A 24,579-nucleotide genomic window follows, 5' to 3' on the forward strand; every position below is an offset into this window, starting at 1 on the left:
TAGCGTTCTAAAATTGTCATTTTCAGCTTGCTCGTACAATTTTTAGAGGTTCAGTGGCATTTTCGTCTCTGACGACTAACTGGAGTAATTTGAAAGATGTTCATTTATGCGTAAGAGTTCATATTTATAGATATAAAATTTATAGGTATCATATTTATAGGTATACGATTCGTGCATTGATAAAAAATATCTGATTTTGAACCAAAACTTAGATATTTTTGAGTTAAAGTTAATTTTTCTAAATCCGCTACTTCCGTTTGCAGTTTATATTTTTTGAAGCGTTTTTTATACAACAATTTTGTATTTCTAGTATGTTTTCTAGAGAGTGTCCGGCTTTTAAGAGTATATTACAAGTTGATTACAATTACAACCAATTATGGTTTGATCTTTCAGATAGTCATTCAGCGAAATTATTTTCTTTATGTCCTCGTCTTCTTTAGAGCTAAAAAATGTCAGTTTTAAACTAGTGAGCAAGAGGTGTCTTTTGATCTTTATTTGTTAAAGCTCTTTAATCATAATTTTTAAATTAATTTGACTTAAAATATTAATTATGACTTTATTGTCTCTCTTTTCTTTCTCTTCGGCTACCATTTTTTATCCACTCTTGAATGTGGGTCTCTCTTAATCGCTTCCATCTTTATCTATCTTGCCCATCTTCAATTTAATCCACTGTTTAAGTGGCACTGTTCTTATGTCATATACCCATCTCTGTCGAAGTCTTCCCATGCTTCTTGTCGTCCCTCTTGGTCTATATTGAAACGTGCTTGCATCCACGCAAGATCTAAAATGTTTGAAAACTGACAAAAAGGATATTTTTTTACTTTTTCTTCATTGCAGAGATTAGACTTTGTCACTTCTATCTTTATAATAAAAGTGTTATGACCACATTTTTTGTGGTGTTGCTGGATCTGTATTACTTAGTAAGATTTTAATAAGGATTAAGTATTTTTTTGAGTAGTTTTTAGAGTAGTACAGCTGGCGCCGTTTCTCGCATCCTAATTTCCAGCGTTTCTTGTCGAAGCAATCTGCAGTTTTTAACTCTCTAAATCTCTGGCGGTCATTGCATCTTTGACATCTTCTCTCCATGACCGTCTTGGTCTACCTCGTTTTCTTCTAGTGGCCGAAGTCCATTTTTCTATCTTTTTTGACCATCTATTTTCAGGCATTCTCTGCAGGAGTCCATACCAGTTTAGTCTTTTGGCCTCGATAGTATCTATTATGTCTAGGTCAATTTCCATTTCGCTCCTAATGCCTACGTTCATCACCATATCAAGTCTAGTATGCCGGCAACATCGTCTCCAATAGTCCATTTCCATCGCCTTAATTTTTGATTTGTTTTTTTTTTATTGATTTCTCAAAGTTCGGCGCCGTACGACCCAGTGCCTTCTATTATTGTTTTATAAATTCTTCTTTCATTTTCTTTTGTTATTTTATTATACCACAATAGTCTGTGTAGCTGTCTAGTGGCTGATCTTGCTTGGCCAATCCTAGAATATTTTTCTTCGTTACTCCCTGCTTTTGATGTTATTTGAACCCCAAGTATTTGAAGGTTTCAGTTGATTTATTAGTTCCCATTTCAATGTGTAGGCTTTCTGATTTTTCTCCTGTAACTAAATGCTCGGTTTTTGTGTATTCGTTGTAAGATCCCGTTTGTGTACTCCTCCTCCAGTTTTCTAAGAATATAGTCTATATCGCTTTCGTCTTCAGCTGGAGTGGATTGGTCGTCAGCAAAGTGTATCGTGTACAATCTCTCGTCTTCGATTGGAATGCCTATATTGCAGCATTTTCTTCTCCACACTGAGAGCGCCTCATTCAGTTATATTTTGAAGAGTGTAGGTGCTATGCAGCAGCCTTGATTTAGACCCTTACTAATAAGAATTTCGCTAGTTAATTTGTTTCAAGTTTTAATATTTACCGTCATATTTTTGTAAAGCTGTTGTACTGCTTTTATATTTTTTTATTTATTCCTTGTTTTTCAATTGCTACCCAGAGCATTGAAAGTGGTACACTATCGTATGCCTTTGCCATATCTATAAAGACTACATAAGTTGAAAGGTTGTGGGCTAATCTTTTCTCAATAACCTGCTTTAGAGAAAATATGCTGTCTATATATGACCTACCTGAACGAAAGCTATTTTGTTTTTCTACATCTGTCATCTCTTTTTCAATTTTATTTTTTATTATTTTTCCATAGAGTCTTGAGAGTGAGTTTATGACACTTAGCCCCCTGTAGTTTCTACAATTCCTTCTATCTCCTTTTTTGCAGATCTTGTTAATATGTGCTTTTGTCCACTCCGCTGGTAAGTCATGTCTTTTATAGAATAAGGTGAAGACATACGCCAGTAATTCCCGCAATACTTGTGGGCTGTGTTTTAATAATTCGTTCTGTATACCTTGTGATCCGCATGCTTTTGGATTTTTCAGACTTCGTATTGCATCTTCGACTTCCTGTACTGTATCGTCTTCATCGTATTCCACTTCATATGTAGTTTTAATGTTCGTGAATTGCGGTCTCATTTTTGAGTCAGAAGTTGTGAATAATGTTCAATCCAAGATCTTTCTTCTATTAAATCTATTCTACTCACTTCTTTTCTTTTTGTTCTCAGGGTTTTTACCGTTTTTCATGCTTCTCATGATTTTGTTGACCCTATAAATTTGTTGAGCTCTTCGCATTTACTTTCCCAGGAAACATTTTTTGCTTTAGTTACTAGATTTTATACTTCTCTGTTTGACCTTGCGTATGTTCCTCTATCATCTGGTAGGTTTGTTTGTCGCCACTTCTGATATGCTTGTGTCTTGTTGTATACTGCATTAGCCATATTATTTGTCCACCACAATGGAGTATACTTTTTATTCCTGTCGATCGTGCCGAGTGCTTCATAAGAAGCTTCATTGATATTATTTTTTTTAGGTAGGTATTCTGGGCTGAAGAGTAGATCAGGTTTGCAAATTTTTGGCTAAGCCGTAACTTGAATTATTGTCGGTGGATTTCGAAAACAAAAGAAGCAAAGCTTAGATCTCAAAAAAATTGTGACACTTGTTATGCTGTATCGATTGAATTCTTGTGAACTATTTATAACTTTTAAAAAGTCCAATAACATGAACAATTTCGCTTTATAAAGAGAATCTAATTATCCAATCACCCTCGGTAGAAACAATTCTCTAAACACACAATTTCTTATATAAACCTTCCTGCAATTAAAGACAAGAGAAAATTCAACTCCGCACCCCTAATAACCGCCTTAAAAAGCTAGTGGCTTACACCGTCTACCTATAAAACAAAAGTGAAACCATCATCTGTGCTAATTACGTTTTTTGTTAGAGGTCCCCACGCTTCTGCCGTCCCAAATTCCCTTTAATAACGGCTTATTCATTCATTCTTCTTGTTCTTTTGACATTTTTGTCGATTTGTAGAAAGCTTTAATAAAAATATTAGATCTGAATGAGTAAAAGAGTTAATTGTTTTATATATGAGGGTAAGATGGAAAGTTCTTGGCATCGGCCAAATGTGGCACTGCTAAGAATGAGATTATTTACTACTAAAGTAAAAAAGGCAATTGTGAGTTTGATTAGACAAATATTTATAAAATTTTAGGCAAAATGAATCAACTTCAATACTGTACTTAGTTTTGAATGGTTTATTGCTAATAGTTCTTTTATAGATATCATTTTCCTCTCAGACGATCTGAGACGAATAGCATCTAATGTATATTGTACAAAGAAAGCTGCGGCAATCACAAGCAATAATTAAAAAAAATCAAAACATATAATTGTATTAGATAATCCTGCAAATAAGATCACAAATAATTAGAAAAATAAAAGAAAGCCATGAAGCAATAGACAAAGAAGCAGTCTACTCATAGTGCAACATATAGGAGAAAAAATAGCTAATGATAACAAAAAATTTACTGCAAGTCAAAATTGTCAAAAAGTCAAACACACTCATCTGAATCAAATATGCAAAGAAGTAAAAGAACATAAAAATCAAACTGAGACCAAAGATATGTTCAAATATATAATATAGTTAACACGCTCTTTTGCAACAAATTTTTTGTGATAAATTTTATTGATCTTATGAGAATCATAAAAAATGGCAAAAATCACGCAACCTTTATTTATTTTACACCTTTATAAAACTGATATCATTTGCGCCAAAAAAAAAATTATACGAAAGCTGCACTCTTTACCATTAAAACGCATTTTGATTTTTCTTGATAGGAGGCTTTAATCAAAAGATATCGAATTTTTACCGTCGAGCTGATAGAAATTTTATTTGTAATCTTAACTAATATTTAACATCGTCGGTCTCTTCGCTGGTTGTTTCTGAGAGCACAGTTCATTCTACACAAAAATACTAGTCAACATTTTTTGTTTAAAATTATCTCAGCTACATTTTTATTTGAAACGTTTTTTCTTGGTAGGCAGATTCTTGGTAAATTGATTTTTTTCGTTACCACCCCTTCCCCTAACAGGGGAAGCCGGGGATAGGAGTGCTAAACTTTTTGCATATTTTTGTGGTCCTAAAATTGACACTCTCGTCAAAATTTAGCTTGTTTGTTTGATTTTTAGAGGTTCAGTAGCGTTTTCGTATCTGACTACTGGATTAAAGGACTGTAATAGAAAACGTTTTACGAGAAAAAAACAGATAACCATTTAATTGGCACAGAACGAATAAGACACATAAATAAATACAGATACGATAAGCCTATTTTTGCATCATCCTTTAATACTGTTTTTTAACAATGTTTCAGTTGAATACTTTTTTAATTCATCTTTAAGGAAACGGTAAGCTGAACAAAGAAACGCACTGGGTATATAGAAAATCACGAATTTATATTCAATAAAATTAAGAAACCACGTCGTAATCAATTGCAGAATTAAATATCAGCATAAGAACCTTTCAGAACATATTGACATAATTTATTGCCCATTCAGACAACTCAACAATTGAGAGTAAGTGATTATGCTCCAAGATCCGCAATCCTACTGTTGTAGGATCCTTGTTTTCCAATTTGGTACTTTCAACTTCATTAATCAAATCTAGTACAGTGATGACCATGATATTCATTTGTCGGGTCATTTAAAAAGACGTAGCAGTAGCACCACAGGCTACACGAATCTTTATGCGGGTTACGTTTAGAAATGTCTGTAAGTTCACGTTTTATCAATTTTTCTTTTCATCTCACTCTTTGAACTTAATATCATTAGATGCATTTATTTGGGATATGCTGAGCCTATGGCTTTCTGAGATAATCCTTGTTGACAATACAATAGTTAAGAGAAAATTGCAGATTTAACAACATCATTTTCCACATTTCGCAACGTAATGAACGGTACTTAAAATATGTTCATGATATTATAACTACACTACTTAAATTAAACATGCCCCTAGAGCTGACGAACCAAACGACATAAGTGAAGCATTCTATAGTAAATAATCCAAGACTTTAAAAAGCCTTCCCAAAGATTGGTAGGGCACAATCAGCAGAATTTATAAGAAAGTTTCGGCTTGGAGAAAGAAATGAACAGAGAGAAAGAGAACCATTGGGTGAATTTGTAGCAGAAGAAGAGTTTGTGATGACTAACACTTACTTCAATCACCCATACAGAAGAATATATATATATGGAAATCACCCCAAGATCCTCCAGGCCGCATAGTGAGAAATCAAATAGATTACATTATGATTGAGAAAATGAAAGCATGTACTTACATAATCGAATACAGGCAAAGATAAATGGAAAACTAATACAGTGTATACTAGTACAAAGCGGAGTCAGATAGGGTGACTCGTTAAGCCCACTTCTCTTTAATATAATAATGGATGAAATAATGCAAGCAGTACGTAAAGGTCATGGTTACAGAATGGGGAACAAATAAATCCAAATATTATTTTATGTAGACGACGCTGCATTAATCGCCAAGACAGAAGACGAGCTAAAAAGATTAATACAAATCTTCAATACAAGAGCCAAGAAATACAATATGAGAATAGCAGCAGAAAAAACCAAATGTATGACAACATCTAAATACCCACTACGATATAAAATCGAAATTGATGCGAAAATAATAAAGCAGGAAGCAAGGTTTGGATATCTGGGAATAGATATATCTAGTTACGGAGATGTTGAAGAAGAAGTACCACAACAAAGCTTAAAAGCAAGTAAAGCGGCGGGATCTCTTAATGACACAATATGGAAGAACAAACACCTAAGACAAGACACAAAAACAAGAATCTATAAAGCAGCAATTAGACCTATATTAACATACACGGCGGAGACAAGACCTGACACATATAAAACGAGACAATTACTAGAAACAACAGAGATGAAAATACTTCGACGAATATCAGGGAAAAGTCTTGGATAGGGAGAGAAGCGAAAACAAGAAGAGCATGCAATATAGAAGACATAAATGGATGGGTGACAAAACGCAAACAGAAGTGAAACGAACACATTAGTAGAATGGCAGAGGATAGGGTAGTACGAAAAGCACGAGATAAGTCACCAAATGGACACGGAAGTATTGGCAGACCAATAAAAAGATGGTGAGATAATTTAAACAATTTAGGAGGCTAATATTAAAGAAGAAACAGGCTTTACATTCCTACCAACCTACATTCCAGCCTACATTCAAGAAGGAAGAAGAAAGAAGATGATTGATAAACGATTCCGTAACAGCATAACATCAATATCTCAAGACATACCCAGGAGCCGTTACAAGTCCATAACCCACTGATTGGCAAAATTGGGCTTAGGCTACAGACGATTCTACGTAGTGTTAACACAAAATATGACATCAGGCTACTGAAAGACCAACAGACAGAACAGGAAGTAAAACAATATGTACAAAACAAATTAAATACCGTTATTCAAACGAATGTGATTGACCAGAAGCTGGAAAAGTTGCATAGAGTCTCACAAGACGTACAAAAAAAAATCTTCAAACCACCAAAAATAAAAAAAAATCGTGGTAACCAATGAGGCCTTAGATATGATGCAGAAGAGGCAAAACAGAGATCAGGACAGGACATTATACAAAAGGATAGACTAAGAAATCAAAAAAGTATCAGAATAGCTAAGAAAACAATGTGCTGAAATACAGCTATTGCGACATAAAAACGATTCATTCAATAAGTATACACAAGTTTTGTGCAGAATTTCAAGCCCATTACAGAATGAGCAAGGAATGCGACAGTATTAACACAATCATGTAAACACATGTTATGAGAAATGAACAGAGATATTGCTTGTTGCAACTCATTCTTCAGCGTAGGGTATTTGTAAAGAAAGAACCAGTGAGAAGAACAATATCTTGGCTTCAAAACATTAGAAAGTTGTTCAATACGTCTACAACTGGACTATTCCGAATAATTGCAAGCAAAGTTAGGCTAGCCATAAGAAGAAATTGAACAAGATAGTTAAACTACTGTACTAGATTAGCAACAAGTAATAATCTTGAAGAAGCAGAATTATAAACTACATATAAAGGATAACAAAACTAAAGCAGGATGAAAGAAAAACCAAAAAACAGAGTTTCTTTCCGTTAATAGTCGAAATAAGTCTTCAAAAATGTACACTACGGGGAATGAAATTCTTCTGCAATAAACACCGCTTCATTTCAAAGGTTGGCGATCCAAATATAATTGTAGCTTTGAAAACTGCTGCACGAAAGATTTCTGTGGATGAGCGGTTAAACCGTCTCCTTATATATTTCAGCCATAAGTTCTGGCATCTTCCTACAGATCTTTTGGCCAGTACTTTACCTTCTAATATGATTCGAAGTGATTCGTATTTTTCACCACTGAACATAATGCCCAAGTATTGTATAAAGGAAAGAACATATGGAACGCAACGATATATAAAAGAAAATCGATTAGAGAAGAGACCAAAGTCAAAGATGTTACATAACAAGTTACTTACAACATGCTGAAATAAGACAGACGACGACAAAACTACGCACGAAACAGTACAATATACAAGAAGAGGCTTACGTACAAAAATGGGTAGAATAAACCGATAAAACCAACTGTAAAAGGACTCGAGAGAATTTGAAATCAAATAATTAGTTCTCGCGTCCAAAGTGATAATCAAACTCTGGACCATTACGTCTATATTTTGTTGATTAATTATGTAATGAAAAGCTATATTTCATGTACGAGAATGTTTTCTTTACATACATTTTCTCTAGACTTTGAAGTAAGAGACGAAATGACGGCTATTAAAGGACAAGAAAGAAGGTTAACTTAACTCAGAGCAAAAATAGTGGAAACAATGAGTTAGGGCATGAATGAAGTTTGAGAGAAAAGAGATCTGGGGGTGGATACACGAAGGTAAAAAATAACACAAAAGACCAAACTGTATTAAGAGTGCCAAGAAAATAAATCGGGTACAGATCTTCAAAATTATAAGGTCGCTAAAAAGAAGAAGATTAACACACATCTTCAATACAATAGCCAAGAAATACAATATATTAATATCAGCAGAAAAAATCAAATGTTTGACAACGTTGAAAATTTAAAGTCAAAATTGATGGGAAAATAATAAAGCAGGAGCAAAATTTAGATATCTGGGAATAGACATAACTAGTTACGGAGGTGTTGAAGAAGAAGTACGACAACAAAGCTTGAAAGCAAGTAAGGCGGCAGGATCTTTTAATGACACAATCTGGAAGAACAAACACCTAAGACAAGAAACAAAAACAAGAATCTATAAAGCAGCAATTGGACCTATATTAACGTACACGGCAGAGACAAGAGCTGGCACTAAAGCGAGACACTACTAGAAAGAACAGAGATGAAAATAGTTAGACCAAATGGACGAAGAAGTATTGGCAGACCAAGAAAACGATGGTGCGATAATTTAAACAATTTAGGAGGCTAATATTAAAGAAGAAACAGGATTTAAAGCCTACATACAAGAACAAAGAAAGAAAGAAGAAAGAAGCTAAAAAGAAGCAAAGGTAGCAATACCAAAAGAAAGCAGAAGCTAATAAAAATTGTTACAATCAACTTACTTTACACCAATTTAATTGATACCAGGGAGGATGAAGTGAAGTGCTTTGCTTATAAAATAGAAATAATAGGGTAATATATACTGAAGCAAGATTAATTTACTCAAGCACTTCAAAAAATACAAAAAGGAAAAGCAATTAAAGCAAATAACATCACTACGAACGTGTGAAGAGCTTGAGAAAAGACAGGAACAAGTTGGCTAACAGGTTGGTTTAATCAAATTATGGAAGTGTGATAAATATCAGACCAATGGAGAAGCAATATATCAGTACGTAATTACAAAAATGAAGTTTTTTAACCATTTACATATTACAGAGTTATAAAACTACTTAGTCGCACCACGAATAAATGGGAAACAGTATCTGTACCTAATAAAAATGAAGTCGATAGTGAAAGGATTGTGAAAATTTGGGTTCTTCCTTAGGCTAAGACGAAGCTATGTGCTAATTTTCAAGACTTTGGGACTTTTCCTGCAAGAGTTATTGCACAAATAACGACAAGATCTTCAAGAATAATCTGTCAAATAGATAGATAGGTGACATCTAACATCCTTGTCGCACTACTTTTTAAAATATATTGGTTATTTTTAATTCTACTACTAATTGTTGTTGTATTATTGGTAGGTACATTTATCTATTTATCTTTCTTTAGTTGTCAATTTGTAGTACTGTTAATACATAAACATTTTAGAAGGGTAAATAATTTATTTATGCGCACAGAAAATATTAATTTGTTAGCTGCAATAGCGATTGGTTTAGTGTTGCAAATGATTGACTGAATATGTGTACTTTGTTGACTATGAGATTGTGGTAGGTTTTCGGGATATATGGAGAGAAATGTGCAAAAAGATTTATTGCTGGTGGCGAAAAAAACGTCAATATATGAAAACGAACCTTCCGATTTCCTCGCAGAGATCGTAAACGTCGTCAAAAAGCACCTCTTCTTCGGTCATGGTTACAATTACAGCCTCGAACGAGAAACACGCATAAAAATCGTTAATACACGGTAATTTTTTAGGGTTAGCTAATCAAAATTTCGAACGAATCGCCCGCACTATCGGTTGTCATTTGAAAACACCACAGGTCACTATGTGCAAAGTGGGTGAGGCTAAATGCACCGGGTTTTATGCAAGAAACACTCCGAACCGCGTTAAGTGTTGCCTAGAATCAGGCGCGTGAGTACACACTAAACCTTTAATATGGCCGCACCTACAGTATAAACACGATAACACTGTGTTTATTATCGTCGAAAGACGCACATCAAACGAGTATCTGCAAAAGAAAACTACAAAAAGGCGAAGCTGGCATCACGTTAACCAAACCGGAGTATTTACCGGAGTCTACACACCCAAAGCACGTTAGTATTAACGAAAATCCAATGCAAACTGACAGCGATGATCAGTGACGGGTCTACAGCGCCGGGCCCTTGCCGATTATCACACATGCGCTGCGCATTTTCAAAACAGAATTACAACCACTTATTTCTTTTCAGATCTTTCAAATGTGCCAATTGTTTTTATTTCTAAAATCCATTAGAGGATTGCACACGTCTACCTGGTGACCTATATATTTGATGACACGCTTGAATATGCCTTCATATTCAATAATAATGGCATGACTTCTATACAGGGTGATGTGATTCAACACTAAGCTGTGTCGCCAAGATATCACAAACCGAATTGTAACATTCTAAGTTTAAATTATTATCTGAAAATGCTCCTTGATTGATAATTAATTTTTGTGCTTTCAAAACAAAAAGTCAAAAAATTTTGATTGATATCCAAATCATATTAAACTGTGTCCACATCAACAAGGGAATATAACGCTCTTCAAGGCCATATTTATCATGTAGGTACATAAATTACCAGAAGATTAGATAAAGGCCAGAGAGGGATTAAAATAAAAATATTATGAATGGGCATAAGAAAAATACTATACAGTATGATGCAAATGTATGGAATATGTACTCTTCTTTTCACGTCAAATTATATTGCGGTCATTTATCTGTAAGATAAACGTAAAATTTATTTCGGATAAATAAAAGACACCAATATTAAATTAATTGTGAAAGAAATTACACTAATATTTTAATATTTCTTTTGATTAGGTATACAATTTGTGGTGGCAGGAGTAAATAAAATTATGCAAAGAAAAATTTAATAACGAACAAAAAAATGATACATGTATATTTATTATTCTTCTGAGGTTTCTAAATGGTACTAAAATACTAAAATATTATTGTATAAGGTTAGCTCAAACATATTTAACTTCAGAAAGTTCAGTAATGTCTTAATTTAGAAATTCATCTTCAAAACTGCCTTGATTTTTATCTCTCGCTAGGTTATAAAATGTTGCTGTAGATTAGATTTGTTAAATCTTTCCAACTTTACAGTCACTTTAATTGGTTAAAATGGTACCTAAACCTTCTCTTCCACACATAAAAAGTTCTGTTATATATCTGGTTTTAACCAGTTTCATTATAGAAATTTTCTTCATGGATTGTTTAGAGAACTCCATAAAAATGGCTTCACTGTATAATCAGAATAAACAAGTAACAACTCATTTCTATTATCTCAATTTAAACTTTTTTTTAATTATCAAGATTATGAAAACATGAATAAATAAACCAATTAAAGAAAAAGAGGTAGGATACCTACCTTTATAATCTTTTATTAACGACTATTTATAATATATTCTCAGAATATAGATCATTGTCGGTTTACTTATCTAAACTCTCTTAAAAAAGTCTTTATCACTACAAAAATTAAAATGGTAGATTCCGCCGCAATTATTATATTCTCGCACTAACTCTTGCATTCTCGTGATAATCTACAACATAATGACAGACTACAACAAACCCAATTTATCTTCCAAATAACTTCTTCTTCGGTACTTTATTTGGGAAAAAATATTTTACAGTTTACCTGTCAGATAAGTTTATTCATAAAAGTTGGTTGTTCATATTTCTTTCTTAGGTGGCGTAATTACCCCTACCGGACAAACAGTGTGACTTGTCATTCTAGCCTTTTATATAGATAGATACGGCTGGTGGACGCTCAATGAAAAAAAATTCCAAGTCAAATACATGTTTATATTTAGGTGAGGATCAAATATCGATTTTGGTCAATGATCAAAAAATATATCACTAATAAATCGCCAATATCCAAAATATTTATTTTCGACTGTAGATCAGAATGCCTTTTTTTCAGAAAGAATCTAGACCTTTTGGAATTGCCAGAATGCGTAAATTTTTCCAAGTCAGCCAGAAAGTATAAACGGCACCTAAACAAAACGTCTAAATGACCATTTAATATAGAAAAATTTGTTTATTGTTTATGTAAGTAGGTATAACATTTAAATTTTTGTAGATCATCATTGAAACGTAACTTTAGTCCTCCCAAACCTCCCAAAATAATTGTTTTTGGGAGGTTCCGATAAGAGCACACTTGCCAAAACGACATGTAGGGCATCCCATGAAAAAATAAAGTAAAATATGATGCCGGACCAAGAATTAAGAAGATAATTGAATAATATTGATTCTTAAATCAGGAAATTCTTAATAGAACGGTCACTATCATAATTGTCAACATAAAAGTTAAGTCAACATAAGAGTTAAAAAATTGTTTCTTTAAATAAAATATATTTTGAAAACGACGTTTTGATCTAAAACCAAAAACGTCAAGTAGTTATTCACTTTACAATATATTTTTGTATTTATACACAGATATTAGATAAAATATTCTCGTATTTCGTCTAACATTTCAACTGCCATTGCATTGAACACAATAATAGAATAATCTAGACTTAAAATAAAAAGAAAAATGACAAGCCAGATGTAACTTGCGTTGGAAATTGGAAATTCTTCATCAAACAGTGACTATCGTATAGAATACTGTCAGCATCCTTGGGAGAGACATTTTCCTGATATCGCAAAAGCCATTTGTCAGTGAAAGCGGGAATGCCACACTATCCGGGAGAGAAATTTTGATCCGGGTCTTCGTAGAGAATATATCGTTGACATACTTAAGAATACGAGCGAGCGTGATGTAAAACAGCGAATTTGATACCGATCATGCATAATCATGTGTTTTATTAATGGTAAATGAGGATATTACAACACAAAAAGTATAATAAAAAAAGCTGTAAAAGCAAATAAGTTTATAATCCACAAGTAATCTAAGTTCCTGTAGTTGGCTTTATACCATATATCCCAAAAATTTTTATTAAAAATCCTTTATAAACGGTATATAATTTAAAAAACCGATCGGGCTATATCACAAAACGTTTTCAGAATCCATATTCCATCATCAGTGTCTAGGCGAAGGCATGACTCCACCTCGTAGACACATCGTCTCAGAGAATACAATTATTATGACACATGGTACTCCTTATTTTTTATTATAAAAAATTAAAAAAAAATTAATATGTAATAAATTCACTGTTTAAATAAATATTTCACACTCGTACTATTGCAATAAAACATTAAAACCAATAAACGATAACTTGTTGAGCAGTTCTGACTGAAACAACGGAGCAGTAAAATGTTATTCATAAAGGTAGTGTAAAATATATCGCCGCTTATCTGGTCCGGTGGTCCGTTAGTAATAAAGTTACCAGCATTTAATTGCAAAGCGGTCTTCTTAGGTGAAAATTACTTTAGGTATACAAGACATATCTTAAAAATATTTAGATAAATACATCGATCTAAAACTATTAGAAGTACAGTTAACTCTCCCTTGAACGGACAGTAGTCGTTGCTCTTAAAGTGTCCGTTTCAGGGAGGTGTCCGTGTAACGGGAAAAAATAAATATGTAAACTTGAAATTTTTAAACTCACTCTAATTGAGTTTTTGAATATGCTTAATCAAAAATTTTCGTTAAAATTCTTATACTAGTCTTCTATAACACAACTTAACCTTATTATCAGAGTAATATTCCTGGTGTTAGCAGTTCTCAGTTAAATGTGAAGTAGAGACATCAAATTTGTATAGTGCTGATAAGGTAAAGAATTATATCAAATGTCACTTATGGGTATTTGTATTGATTTGAAATAATAAATGTAGTTTTTATCCCAAACTACATAAGTGGCATGGAAATTAGACTTTTTTAAACAGTTACTGTTTCAATTACAATTATTTATATAACATACGTGTAAAACTCATTTAGAATGTGTTTATTACGCAACTAATTTATTTTGTTTATAAATATTTGTATAGGTGGATAACTTTTTAATTATGTCATCCAGATATGTATAAGACCCGTGGGAAATTGGTGAGTCGTCCTTATCAAAGACCGCAAAATCAGTAGGCCCAGATCAGATACCCACTGAGCTAATTAAATGCATTAACAAAGAAACACTGCATATACTTTTCGATCTGTTCAACAAACGACACGAGTAATACCCAAAGATTGGTTGCTGTCCACGTTTGTAACACTACCAAAGTCAATATATGACAGAATGCTCTCAGTACACAACAATTTCCTTAATAAGCCACACACTTAAGATATTTCTCAATCTAATACATGGAAGACTATGCAAAAAAATAGAAGAAGATATAGATGACACCCAGTTTGGATTCAGAGGAGGACTAGGAACGAGAGAAGCTCTGTTTGCTTTTAACGTTCTCGTGCGAAGACGACTAGATATGAACCAGGATCTTTATATCTGCTTTATAGATTATCAAAAGGCTTTTGATAGAGTACGACATCAGTAACTCGTAAAAAGAAAAGAATGTGGATAGTCGAGATATACGGGTTATTGTCAATCTGTACTGAAATCAAAAAGCAAAGGTTAGAATCGAAAATGTCAATACAGAAACTATAGGAATCAAAAGAGGTGTTAGACACGATTGCGTGCTGTTCCCACTGTTATTCAATCTCTACAGCGAAGCTATTTTTAATGAAGCAATACCAGAGGAACAACAGGGTATATCAGTAAACGGAAAAAACTTGAACAACATAAGATTCGCAGACGACACTGCTGTTTTTGTAGATAGTCTAGAAGCACTGTAACGCTTAGTAAATAGATTAAATCAAGTCAGTATAAAATATGGACTACAAGTGAATGTTAAGAAAACCAAGTGCATGATTATTTCTAAGCAACATACAGTAGGAAGGCTAGATATCGAGAGAAAACAAGTAGAAAGAGTGAATAAATACAAATACCTGGGAACCTGGGTAAATGAAAACAATGACCGAGGTAGAGAAATACGGACACTCATTGAAATTGCAAGACAAGCATTTATAAAAATAAAAACAATGTTTGTTAATCGAGACCTTCCTCTGGAGCTGAGGATAAGAGCCTTAAGATGATACGTATTCTCGACTTTGTTGTATGGAATGAAAAGCTAAAAGTAGATTATATAAAGAAGTTGGAATCATTTGAGATGTAGTGCTATAGGATTTTGAAAATACCATGGACCCAACAAGTTACAAATGCAGAAGTGTTAAGAGGACTACAAACGCATTGCGAGGTCATAAAGCACATCAAAACAAGAAAGCTGAAATATTTAGGCCACATTACCAGAGGTGCGAAATATGAGATATTAAGGCTCATAATGCAAGGTAAAATCAAGGGTAAAAGATCCATAGGAAGGCGAAGAATTTCCTGGCTAAGAAACCCAAGAGAGTGGTATAGTTGCAGCTCAGTGGATCTTTTCAGAGCAGCCGCCAATAAGGTAAGGATAGCTGTGATGATATCCAACCTCCGATAGAAGGAACTACAAGAAGAATTGTAAAAATAAAATGACGTTTAACAAACGTCATTTTATTCATTTTTTGGCAAATTTTGATTTTAAGGTTTTACCGTTAATTGTCAAGCTTTCATCATTATTGTGGGTTTTTGATATCCTCATAAATTTAGTTTTCTTGATGTTTATTGACAATCCACATTCTTCTCCATACTCAACTATCTTGTTCATTAGCTTTTGGAAATCTTGGGGTTTGTCTTCTATTATGATAATATCGTCGGCATATCTAATGTTGTTAATTGGTGTTCCATTGACCTTTATTTCTGCTGTTTCTTCCTCAGGAGCTCTTTTCATAATTTCTTCAGAGTATGTTTTGAATAGTAGTGGCGACAATACACATATATATAATGTCGGTTTACAACGTTCTTCGACGACTTCCGATTTCCAATCTGCATCTCTTACTATCATCCTCCAGTTCTCTTTCCCTGATTTCTTTATCAACTCCTTCTAGGCCTTCCTGGTCTCCGACTACCTCATGGTTGCCATTCAAGAATTTGTCTTGGTATTCTATTCTCCTTACGTATCCGTACCATGCGAGTTGTGTCATCAACAATATTATGTGTAACCCCCAAGATTTCTCGGACTCTCTCGTTTGTTATTCTGTCACGTCTGGAAATTCCCGCCGAGCGGCGCCAGAAGTCCATTTCTGTTGCTCTAAATATTTTCTCTGTTCTGTCTTTTAGGGGCCACACTTCGCATCCATATGTTGATACTTTTTATTCTGGTGTATATTTTTCTTTAATTTTAACTAGAGATGTTTTTATCCCACAGTAAACTGTTCAGTAAGGCTATGCCTTTCCTTCACTGTGTATTTCGTTCTTTAATAGCTGCAATTCATTTTCCGTCCTGAGTGATCTTTACTCCTAGGTAGGTATTTGTAGTCGTCACATAGTTTGATCTCTTGATTTTCCTCTACGAGAAGGTTATGTTGATCTCCTCCGATACTCATGTACTGTTTTTTCCATATTCACTTCCAAACCCCACTCTGTAAACTCTTCTAATAGTTTACGCATCATGTAACTAGGGTCTTCAGAGTCCTGTGCAATCAGTCCTGGTCATCCGCAAAGCACAGAGTTAAGTCCATTAATGGTATGCCCATATTCGTACATTTTTTCTTCCATTTGTTGAGTACTGCTTCGAGGTATATTTTGAATAATGTTGGGGATATACAGCATCCTTGTCTTAGTCCTTTAGTTACTTTGAATCCCGGTGTTTCATCAGATCAGATTTCCTGTTTTAATTCTTGTTGTTTGTTGGTAGTACAACGTTTTTACCGCTTCAATCAATTCTATATTTATATTTCTTTTCCCCAGTGCCTCCCATAATTTATCAAGCGGGACACTATCATATGCTTTCCTAAGGTCTACGAACGTCAGGTAGACTTCTTGGCCACGAGCAACTTTCTTTTCAATTATCTGAGTAATAGAGAAGACATGGTCTATTGTAGATCAACCTGCACGAAAACCAGCCTGTTCTTTGGCTTCCATATCTTGGTATTTTTCTTCTATTCGATTTTTTATTATTTTCCCATATATTCTGCTAATACTACTAGTAACTGCAATTCCTCTATAGTTTTCAGGTTTCGATTTATCCCCCTTTTTATGAATGGTGCTCATATGCGATTCTTTCCATTCCTCAGGCATTTCATGTGTATTTATGCATTCCTGGAAAAGTTGTCGTAGCTGTTGAATTAGTTTTTTGGGTCCATGTTTGATGGGTTCCAGAGCTACATTTCCTGGGCCAGGTGATTCTTTAGATGTCTGCATACAGTTTCGACTTCTCTCTCATCTATTCTGGTTGGTAATCCTATCAGCCTGACGCCTTGTAGACCATAGTTCTCTAGCTGTTTGAAGGGCTCTCTTGTCTCTGTAAGTAAATCTTTAAAGTATTCTTCCAAATTTGTGGTGATATGGACCGGATAATATTTCTTTTTCTGTTGTTTCTTAAATTTTTTAACATTTTCCAGCTTTCTGAACTTTGCCTTCCACCAATGTATGTATGACAATACACATCCCTCTTTTAATTTCAAACTCTTCTGATGTGCGTTCTTTAATATGTATGTGTGCCTGCTGTTTATAATATAGATTTGTTATAATTCGAAGGTCATTGTATTGTAATTGTTTTGCTTTGAGGACGTCCATTAGCTCTTTGTGGTGGACTTTATCGAAAGCCTTGTTGTAATCTATGAAACAGACGTACATATCTTGGTTCACATCCAATCATCTCTAGATTAGTACGTTGAGTACCTACGCCTTTACGGAATCCAAATTGGGTGTCTTCAATATCCATATTAAGTATTTGGTAAATATGTTTATGGATGATCTTTAAAAACATTTTAAGTGTGTGAGACATCAGGTTTATGGTGCAGTGGTTGGTGCATCCTGTGATGGAGTATTTATTTCTATATTTATCAATTTAATTGGATATTTTTCATCATCTATATTGAACTAAGGTTTCTTTTATACGAAAATGGATCATGTTCCTCACTTTTTGTCTGTGGAAAACATTTTCTTGGTGCTTAACAGTTAATAAGAATTACTCAATGCCAGAGATTATTTCTATTGATTTTGTTTAGATATTCTGGATTCAGTGATGAAATCAAACAAAAAACAATTGATTTGTTGTTTATTATCAATACATACATATATATTATAAATTATTCAATAATTATTATAGCAAAATGTAAACTGTTAAGCCGATATTGGAATATTTATTGATATAGGTATATGATTAATAAAAGTGCTAAATAATTAAGAAATGTATGTCCAGTAGCTTAAATTATTTGAATCATCAAAATGTAAACTGTTAAGCCGATATTGGAATATTTATTGATATAGGTATATGATTAATAAAAGTGTTAAATAATAAAGAAATGTATGTCCAGTAGCTTAAATTATTTGAATCATCATTTCATTTACAATTAACATAAATGTTAGATTATTTTTATTAAAAAAGTGAGTTATAATAATATCTATGATAAAATGATTTTACACCAGTTTTTTATATGTAAAACTATTAACAGACTACATTAGTGTAAGGTTAGATAATTATTTGTTCTGTCACAAAATAGCATACTACATCACTACTAATGTAGACTATAGTTTAAAATACAGCAAAACTCTCTCAGCATACACCAATAATCCTAGTAACAAACTAATAATTTTCTACCTACTGATAATAATAACAACAGCTCCTGTATACATACTCAGTCCAACCAAAAAACGTATTAGTACTTTACATACTTTGAGGTTTTATAAAACATATCACAACAAACTGAGTTTTCCTGTCACACTATTAACGTTCTCTTCCAATCCAAACAAACTGAGAACAGTTACAGATCCTGGTGCTATCTGTGTGTGTCCTGCATCTCTGACGAGATAACACGGAATGTTTTTCTCCTTGGCTTTTTCGTAAAGCTCTTTTAAGTGAGATTCATCGATACCCTTTAGTACTATTTTCTTCTCTCTGAAATAAATGAAGCAATCTCACTATCATCTACCTGCTATACAAAATGTGACCTACATACCCATAACATTCCCAATTGCCGAGTTCATCCTTTTTATCCATCATAATTTCTCGAAATAACCCCAAACAAGCATGACCTACCTAAAAAAATCTTAATTTTAGGTTTTAAAAGCTTCTCATACACTGATTAATATCTTACTTGTGCCGCTATCTTGCCTACGCCCATTTTTAGAGAACTATTTACAACAAACGTCATTTTATAATACTCGGCAGGCTCTCCTCCATCTGAATCAGAACTATCTGCTTTTGCATCGTGACTACCAAAGGTCCTAGCATCTTCCTCTTGACTGTTAAATACATATTCTACTGCTTCGTCTAGTGATGTGTTTCCCGTACAAAATAATGCCTAAAAGAACGTACAATATATCATTAATTTACATATTAGTAAAAATCAATTTTAATTTAACATACCTGAACAGCAATGTCGTGATTTATTCCCATAGAAACTAACTGATGAAGAAATTCTTCATTGGGTCTAAATTCAAGCTCTGGTTCAGTCATCAGGTCCATTAATTTTTTTAAAACTAATAATCTTCCTCAAAAATCAATTCCTTTTTCTAGGACACAAGATATACTTCAAAATTATAAATCCAAAAGGTTAGATTTAGATTCTTCTTTTTTAACAAGTACAAAGTACAACTATCTGGTTGCTTGATTTTATCTACATCCACAACATTCAATCATAATGATAAATGAATTCGTGCATAAATACAAGAATTTTATCGCTTATGACCAATAATTAACAGTGAGTAATACGTTTAATATGCATAAACTTTAACAATGCATCATAAAATAAAGATTGACAAATATACGTGTCATTAAAAACGCCTTATTGTTCAGTTATTGTTTCAATTGTTTGTGTACTCGTACTGACATCTGATTGATAAGGTTAGTTTGGTTTTTATATTAATTAAGATTTAGTTAAAGTTAATATTATTAGTCGAATAATTTAACGTAGTCAACGTGTTAATATTGTGGATGCAGTAATATATTTATAGCTTTACTTATTTTATGCAGTAACCATACTTAAGGTGTTGTACTAGCAAATAGTAAATGTTAGCATTGATACTTTATACATTGATACATTACTGTTTTTCAGTATGGAAATTTAAAGAGAAAGTAAAAGGAATTTTCTAAAAGTTGTTCGTTTTTCCAGAAATTATTTATAAAACAAAATTATTTAGTTTTATTTAGAATAGTAATGTTGGTTGCCTAACTACAAGCACATGAACTTATTTTATAAATAAACATCATAGGTGGATCAGACAATTGAACGAAGGGATACATATTTTAAAATTTATATTTTTTTGTTTGTAAATATTTTGATTAATTCAATGTCTAGATATTTTTAAATCCGATTTACGTTTTCAGTAATATTAACAAATGAATAAAATCAAAACAAAAAGCAAGAAACATGAAAAAACTAAGGGTAAAAGGAAAAGAAAAGCAGACACATCTGATAGCGAAGAAGAACAGTTAGAAAACAAAAGGAAAAAACGACATAGAGAAGAATCACCTTCTAGTAGTTCTTCGTCATCTTCGTCATATTCCAGCAGTTCTAGTAGCAGCACCACTACTGACACTAGTTGTTCCGATGAAGAGGTTTCACAAAAGAAAATCAAAACGAAAGTGAAGAAAAAGAGGAAATCATCGCCATCTACTTCATCAAGTTCAAGTGAATCATCTGAGAGGGAGCTAAAAAGTAAAAAGAAAAAGAAGGTAAGAGGTAGCATTTTGCTTAAAATTCTGAACATATGAAATTTAACATGTAGTTGCACATTTTCGTAAATTTCTCATAAGTAAATTTTGAATATGCCATAAATATGTTATTCTTCAAATATAATTCAACAAACCATGCCAAGCCACCTCATCTCCCCGGTGTCGCGATTTTTATCATTTTTATCGGCAAACAACTTGGATTGTCGATGTTAGTGCTCCAGCAATTGCGTTTAGAACAAAACGGGGTTGAATTGTTAAACTGTTTGTTCGGGCTGTTAGGCCGTTGTATCCTGAGATTAGTTCTCGACGTTTCGCCAACACTAGGGGTTGGCATCTTCTGGAGATGTTACTGCTTCATCAACGAAAATCGTCATTTTTTGACAAGTAACTAGAGGCGGAGGTTTTAATATTTATTAATTAAATGCGAAACTACAATTTTAGTATTTATTTAATTTAGTCATTCAAATGAGCTTAAACTCAAATAAAATTAGTATGGTTGAATAGTTTTTTTCAATACCTTTAAAACGAGTTATCACTTGCCATAAGGTCCTATTTAAAATTATCTGTCACAGTGGCGCTGTAACCTCATCTGTCACTATTACGTCACTTGTTATGACTAGTTGAGAAGCCTATGTCGTTTATTACCTCCCTCCAGATTTCACTATTATAAGTATAACCGTTCAAAAGATACGAGTGGGGGAACGGACTTTTGACTAGCACTGTATAATGTAGTATTTTTTGGTGTCTTTTTTGTGTAATGGTAGATCATTGTTTCAATTATAGGTCCTTACCAAAAAACGCCCTAGAAAGCAGTCATCTAGTTCGTCTACTTCTACTAGCAATAGCGACAGTAGCTTATCGAGTGACGGCAAATCAAAAAAATCTTCCAAAAGCTCGTCCAAAAAGAAAAAGCCGAAACAAGAGGATGAATCTATGGATATACCTGTAAGTTTGATGGAGAAAGGTAAGTCGATGGCGCCGATGACGAAAGAAGAGTGGGACAAGAATCAGTCTACAGTTAAGAGAGTCTTTGATGAGTCTACAGGACGTCATAGGTAATTTTTTTATCGCTAAGAAATGACATTTCTTGACAATGAATTTTCAGATTGATAAACGGAAACGGTGAAGTGTTGGAGGAAATAGTGAGCAGAGACCGTCACAAGGAAATCAACAAAATGGCAACCAAAGGCGATGGGGAATATTTCCAAAATAAACTGTCTTCTGCTGTTACGAAATAAAAACAACTTAGTAAGATTTCATTATTAAATAATATTTTTAACAATTTGAATATTTATTAAGTACTTAACATTTAAGTAAAAAATAAATTGATAAAATAGTGCGTTAATGATTTGTGTAATGTTTTATTTCTTCCTAGACCACTTGATCCCTCATGGTATTCATTTTTCACTATATCGTCTTTAAACATTATTTTCTTCACCTAAGCCATTGAATTATTGTTTTCTCAAGTAGCTGCAATAATTTTTTCTGATTTTCTTGAATGGTATGAAGTATTATCCAAGGGAATTGCAGAATCTGTTGGAATTTGCCCAAAGTATTCAACAAAAACATCGTCATTTATATCTTAGCAGTAGTCAGCGGTGTTAACTGATTTAAATTCTAGTAAATCAACGTTCCAAAATCCTTCTGCACTACCTATAAAGGTAATAATTATTATTTCTTATTCTTCAAGAATTTGTACAGTATTTGAAGATCATTTCGCAGAAATTTAATTTGTTATAATTCGAAGGTCATTGTATTGTAATTTTTTGCTTTGAGGACGTCCATTGGCTCTATGCGGCAGACTTTATCGAAAGCCTTGTTGTAATGTATGAAACAGACGTACATATCTTGGTTCACATCCAAGCATCTCTGGATTACTACGTTGAATTCAAATAGAGCCTCACGGGTATCTACGCCTCTACGGAATCCAAATTGGGTTTCTTCAATATTCGTATCAAGTATTTGGTAAATGCGTTTATGGATGATCTTTAAAAACATTTTAAGTGTGTGAGACATTAGGCTTATGGTGCGTTGGTCGGTGCATTCTCTAGCATTTTTCTTTTTTGGGAGATAAATAAATGTTGAGGTCAACCATTCATTGGGTATGTCACCCGACTGATAAATTTCATTAAAGAGCTTTAAGAGGACATCCATGTACTCATTTTCTATTATTTTAAGGATATCTCTATCCTCGAAAGATATGTCTTGAAGGTTTCCTCTTTCGTCATGGAAGAACTATTCCATATAATAATATTACTGGTTCACCTATATCTTCCATTATCCTATCAAACTTCCATTTTCTCTTCTATTTTCAATACATGGGCAATGGCGTTTTCCAATTTGTATCCTTAACGGTAATTTGGAAGGCTCAAAACGGTAATACCACAAAGTCTAGCCATTAAATCAACAGCATATTGACGATATCTACCACGATGCTCCTTGATTATTGTGTATTTGACCATATCTGTAAATAAAATACATTTTTCTCGTAGTCAGCCCGGCATACTGGATTTTCTGTGAGTCATCGTTGGAATGCGTTCAACAATGCGGCTAGGTTAAGATGCATTATGCAATATTATAGATATAACTAATTTTTAATCAAATAATTTAATTCTAAAACATAATTAAATAACCACGCCGCTGGAATTGTATAATATCCCAACAAATGGTAGTTTTAAAATCAGTACTTATCAATGAATCACTCTCCTTATTTTCTAGTCAGAGTATTCCGAATTTGTTAGTGTCATAAATAACTATAACATAAATATAACACAATATATTAACTTAAAAATCAACACGATACAATTTGAATTTAAACATGCTGGAAAGTTTGGATCTGTAACATGAGAATCTGTCTGGCTTAAGGCAATAAATTATATTTAATCGCCTCTTGACGAATGAGACGGCGAATATCAACACGTGCGTTTGTTGTCAGATGGGAACTTGCTAAACGAATGAACTTTAGAGCTTCTCCGAATAGGTCTACTGGCGTTTTACCAGTTTCAAATTTCTCAGCCACTAGACTAGATTCTTCAACTACTGTTGCTTTTTAATTTACCTGCATTATAATCAGAAGGCTGGTTGTATACCAATTTCTGTACTGATCCTAATCGTCATCCTCATTTAAAGTTCATCCAAAATGTGTAAATTTCTGAATTATCTGCAACATTTTAAGATGTTCTCTTGAGAATTAGATGAAACATGTGATTTCAAAATGACGGAGCACCGCCGCATCATACAGTAAATGTAAAGCGTATACTAAATAATAACTACAACGATAGTTGGATCGGATACGATACTATGAAAGGGCCCACAAGATATCCAGGACTAACTACACTAGACTATTTTAAAATTCGTATACAAAGTGCCTTTGACAGTGTTGAATCTGAAATGAAAGATATTCGACAGTCTTTTATTAACCACATACGACTGTGTCTTGAACATAATGGGCAATATTTTGAACATTTATTAACATAGTTAATAATGCATTTATGAAATAGGTTATCAGTTAGGTAAATATTATTTTGTAACATGATATGAATTAATTTTTGCCAGCTTACGTTTTATTTAATATTTG

General features: G+C 33.2%; 3 protein-coding genes across 8 annotated transcripts in view; 1 reads left to right on the forward strand and 2 right to left on the reverse strand.

Moving 5' to 3' along the window:
• The window catches only part of CASK (peripheral plasma membrane protein CASK), a 683,682-nt gene extending 673,211 nt beyond the window's left edge, over window positions 1-10,471 (reverse strand). The window contains exon 1 of one of the 4 annotated variants that reach the window (XM_072521979.1): window positions 9,905-10,471. In XM_072521979.1, the coding sequence (XP_072378080.1) occupies window positions 9,905-9,963 (59 nt within the window). In that variant the 5' untranslated portion in view covers window positions 9,964-10,471. The remainder of the gene's footprint in view (window positions 1-9,904) is intronic. The other 3 variants (XM_072521980.1, XM_072521981.1, XM_072521982.1) reach the window with 3 other exon arrangements.
• A 7,887-nt stretch (window positions 10,472-18,358) lies between these two features.
• Window positions 18,359-19,911, reverse strand: LOC140434014 (probable peptidyl-tRNA hydrolase 2). Its single transcript, XM_072521987.1, has 4 exons — window positions 19,695-19,911; window positions 19,423-19,629; window positions 19,285-19,364; window positions 18,359-19,223 (listed from the first exon to the last, which is right to left on the reverse strand). The coding sequence occupies exons 1-4, from the start codon at window positions 19,791-19,793 to the stop codon at window positions 19,022-19,024; spliced, it is 588 nt and encodes a 195-aa protein (XP_072378088.1). The 5' UTR covers window positions 19,794-19,911; the 3' UTR covers window positions 18,359-19,021.
• Window positions 19,912-20,034: 123 nt separating this feature from the next.
• LOC140434013 (uncharacterized) lies at window positions 20,035-22,350 on the forward strand. 3 transcript variants are annotated; one of them, XM_072521983.1, is made up of 4 exons: window positions 20,035-20,171; window positions 20,655-21,002; window positions 21,786-22,057; window positions 22,108-22,350. In XM_072521983.1, exons 2-4 carry the CDS (start codon window positions 20,667-20,669, stop codon window positions 22,238-22,240), a joined length of 741 nt encoding a protein of 246 aa, XP_072378084.1. In that variant the 5' UTR covers window positions 20,035-20,171; window positions 20,655-20,666; the 3' UTR covers window positions 22,241-22,350. The 3 variants fall into 3 exon arrangements, with proteins under 3 accessions (XP_072378084.1, XP_072378086.1, XP_072378085.1); XM_072521985.1 differs by lacking the exon at window positions 20,035-20,171 and adding an exon at window positions 20,206-20,314; XM_072521984.1 differs by lacking the exon at window positions 20,035-20,171 and adding an exon at window positions 20,230-20,338.
• Window positions 22,351-24,579: the final 2,229 nt, after the last annotated feature.

The sequence above is a fragment of the Diabrotica undecimpunctata genome, chromosome 2 (assembly GCF_040954645.1).
Source record: "Diabrotica undecimpunctata isolate CICGRU chromosome 2, icDiaUnde3, whole genome shotgun sequence".
Classification (NCBI taxonomy): Eukaryota; Metazoa; Arthropoda; class Insecta; order Coleoptera; family Chrysomelidae; genus Diabrotica; species Diabrotica undecimpunctata.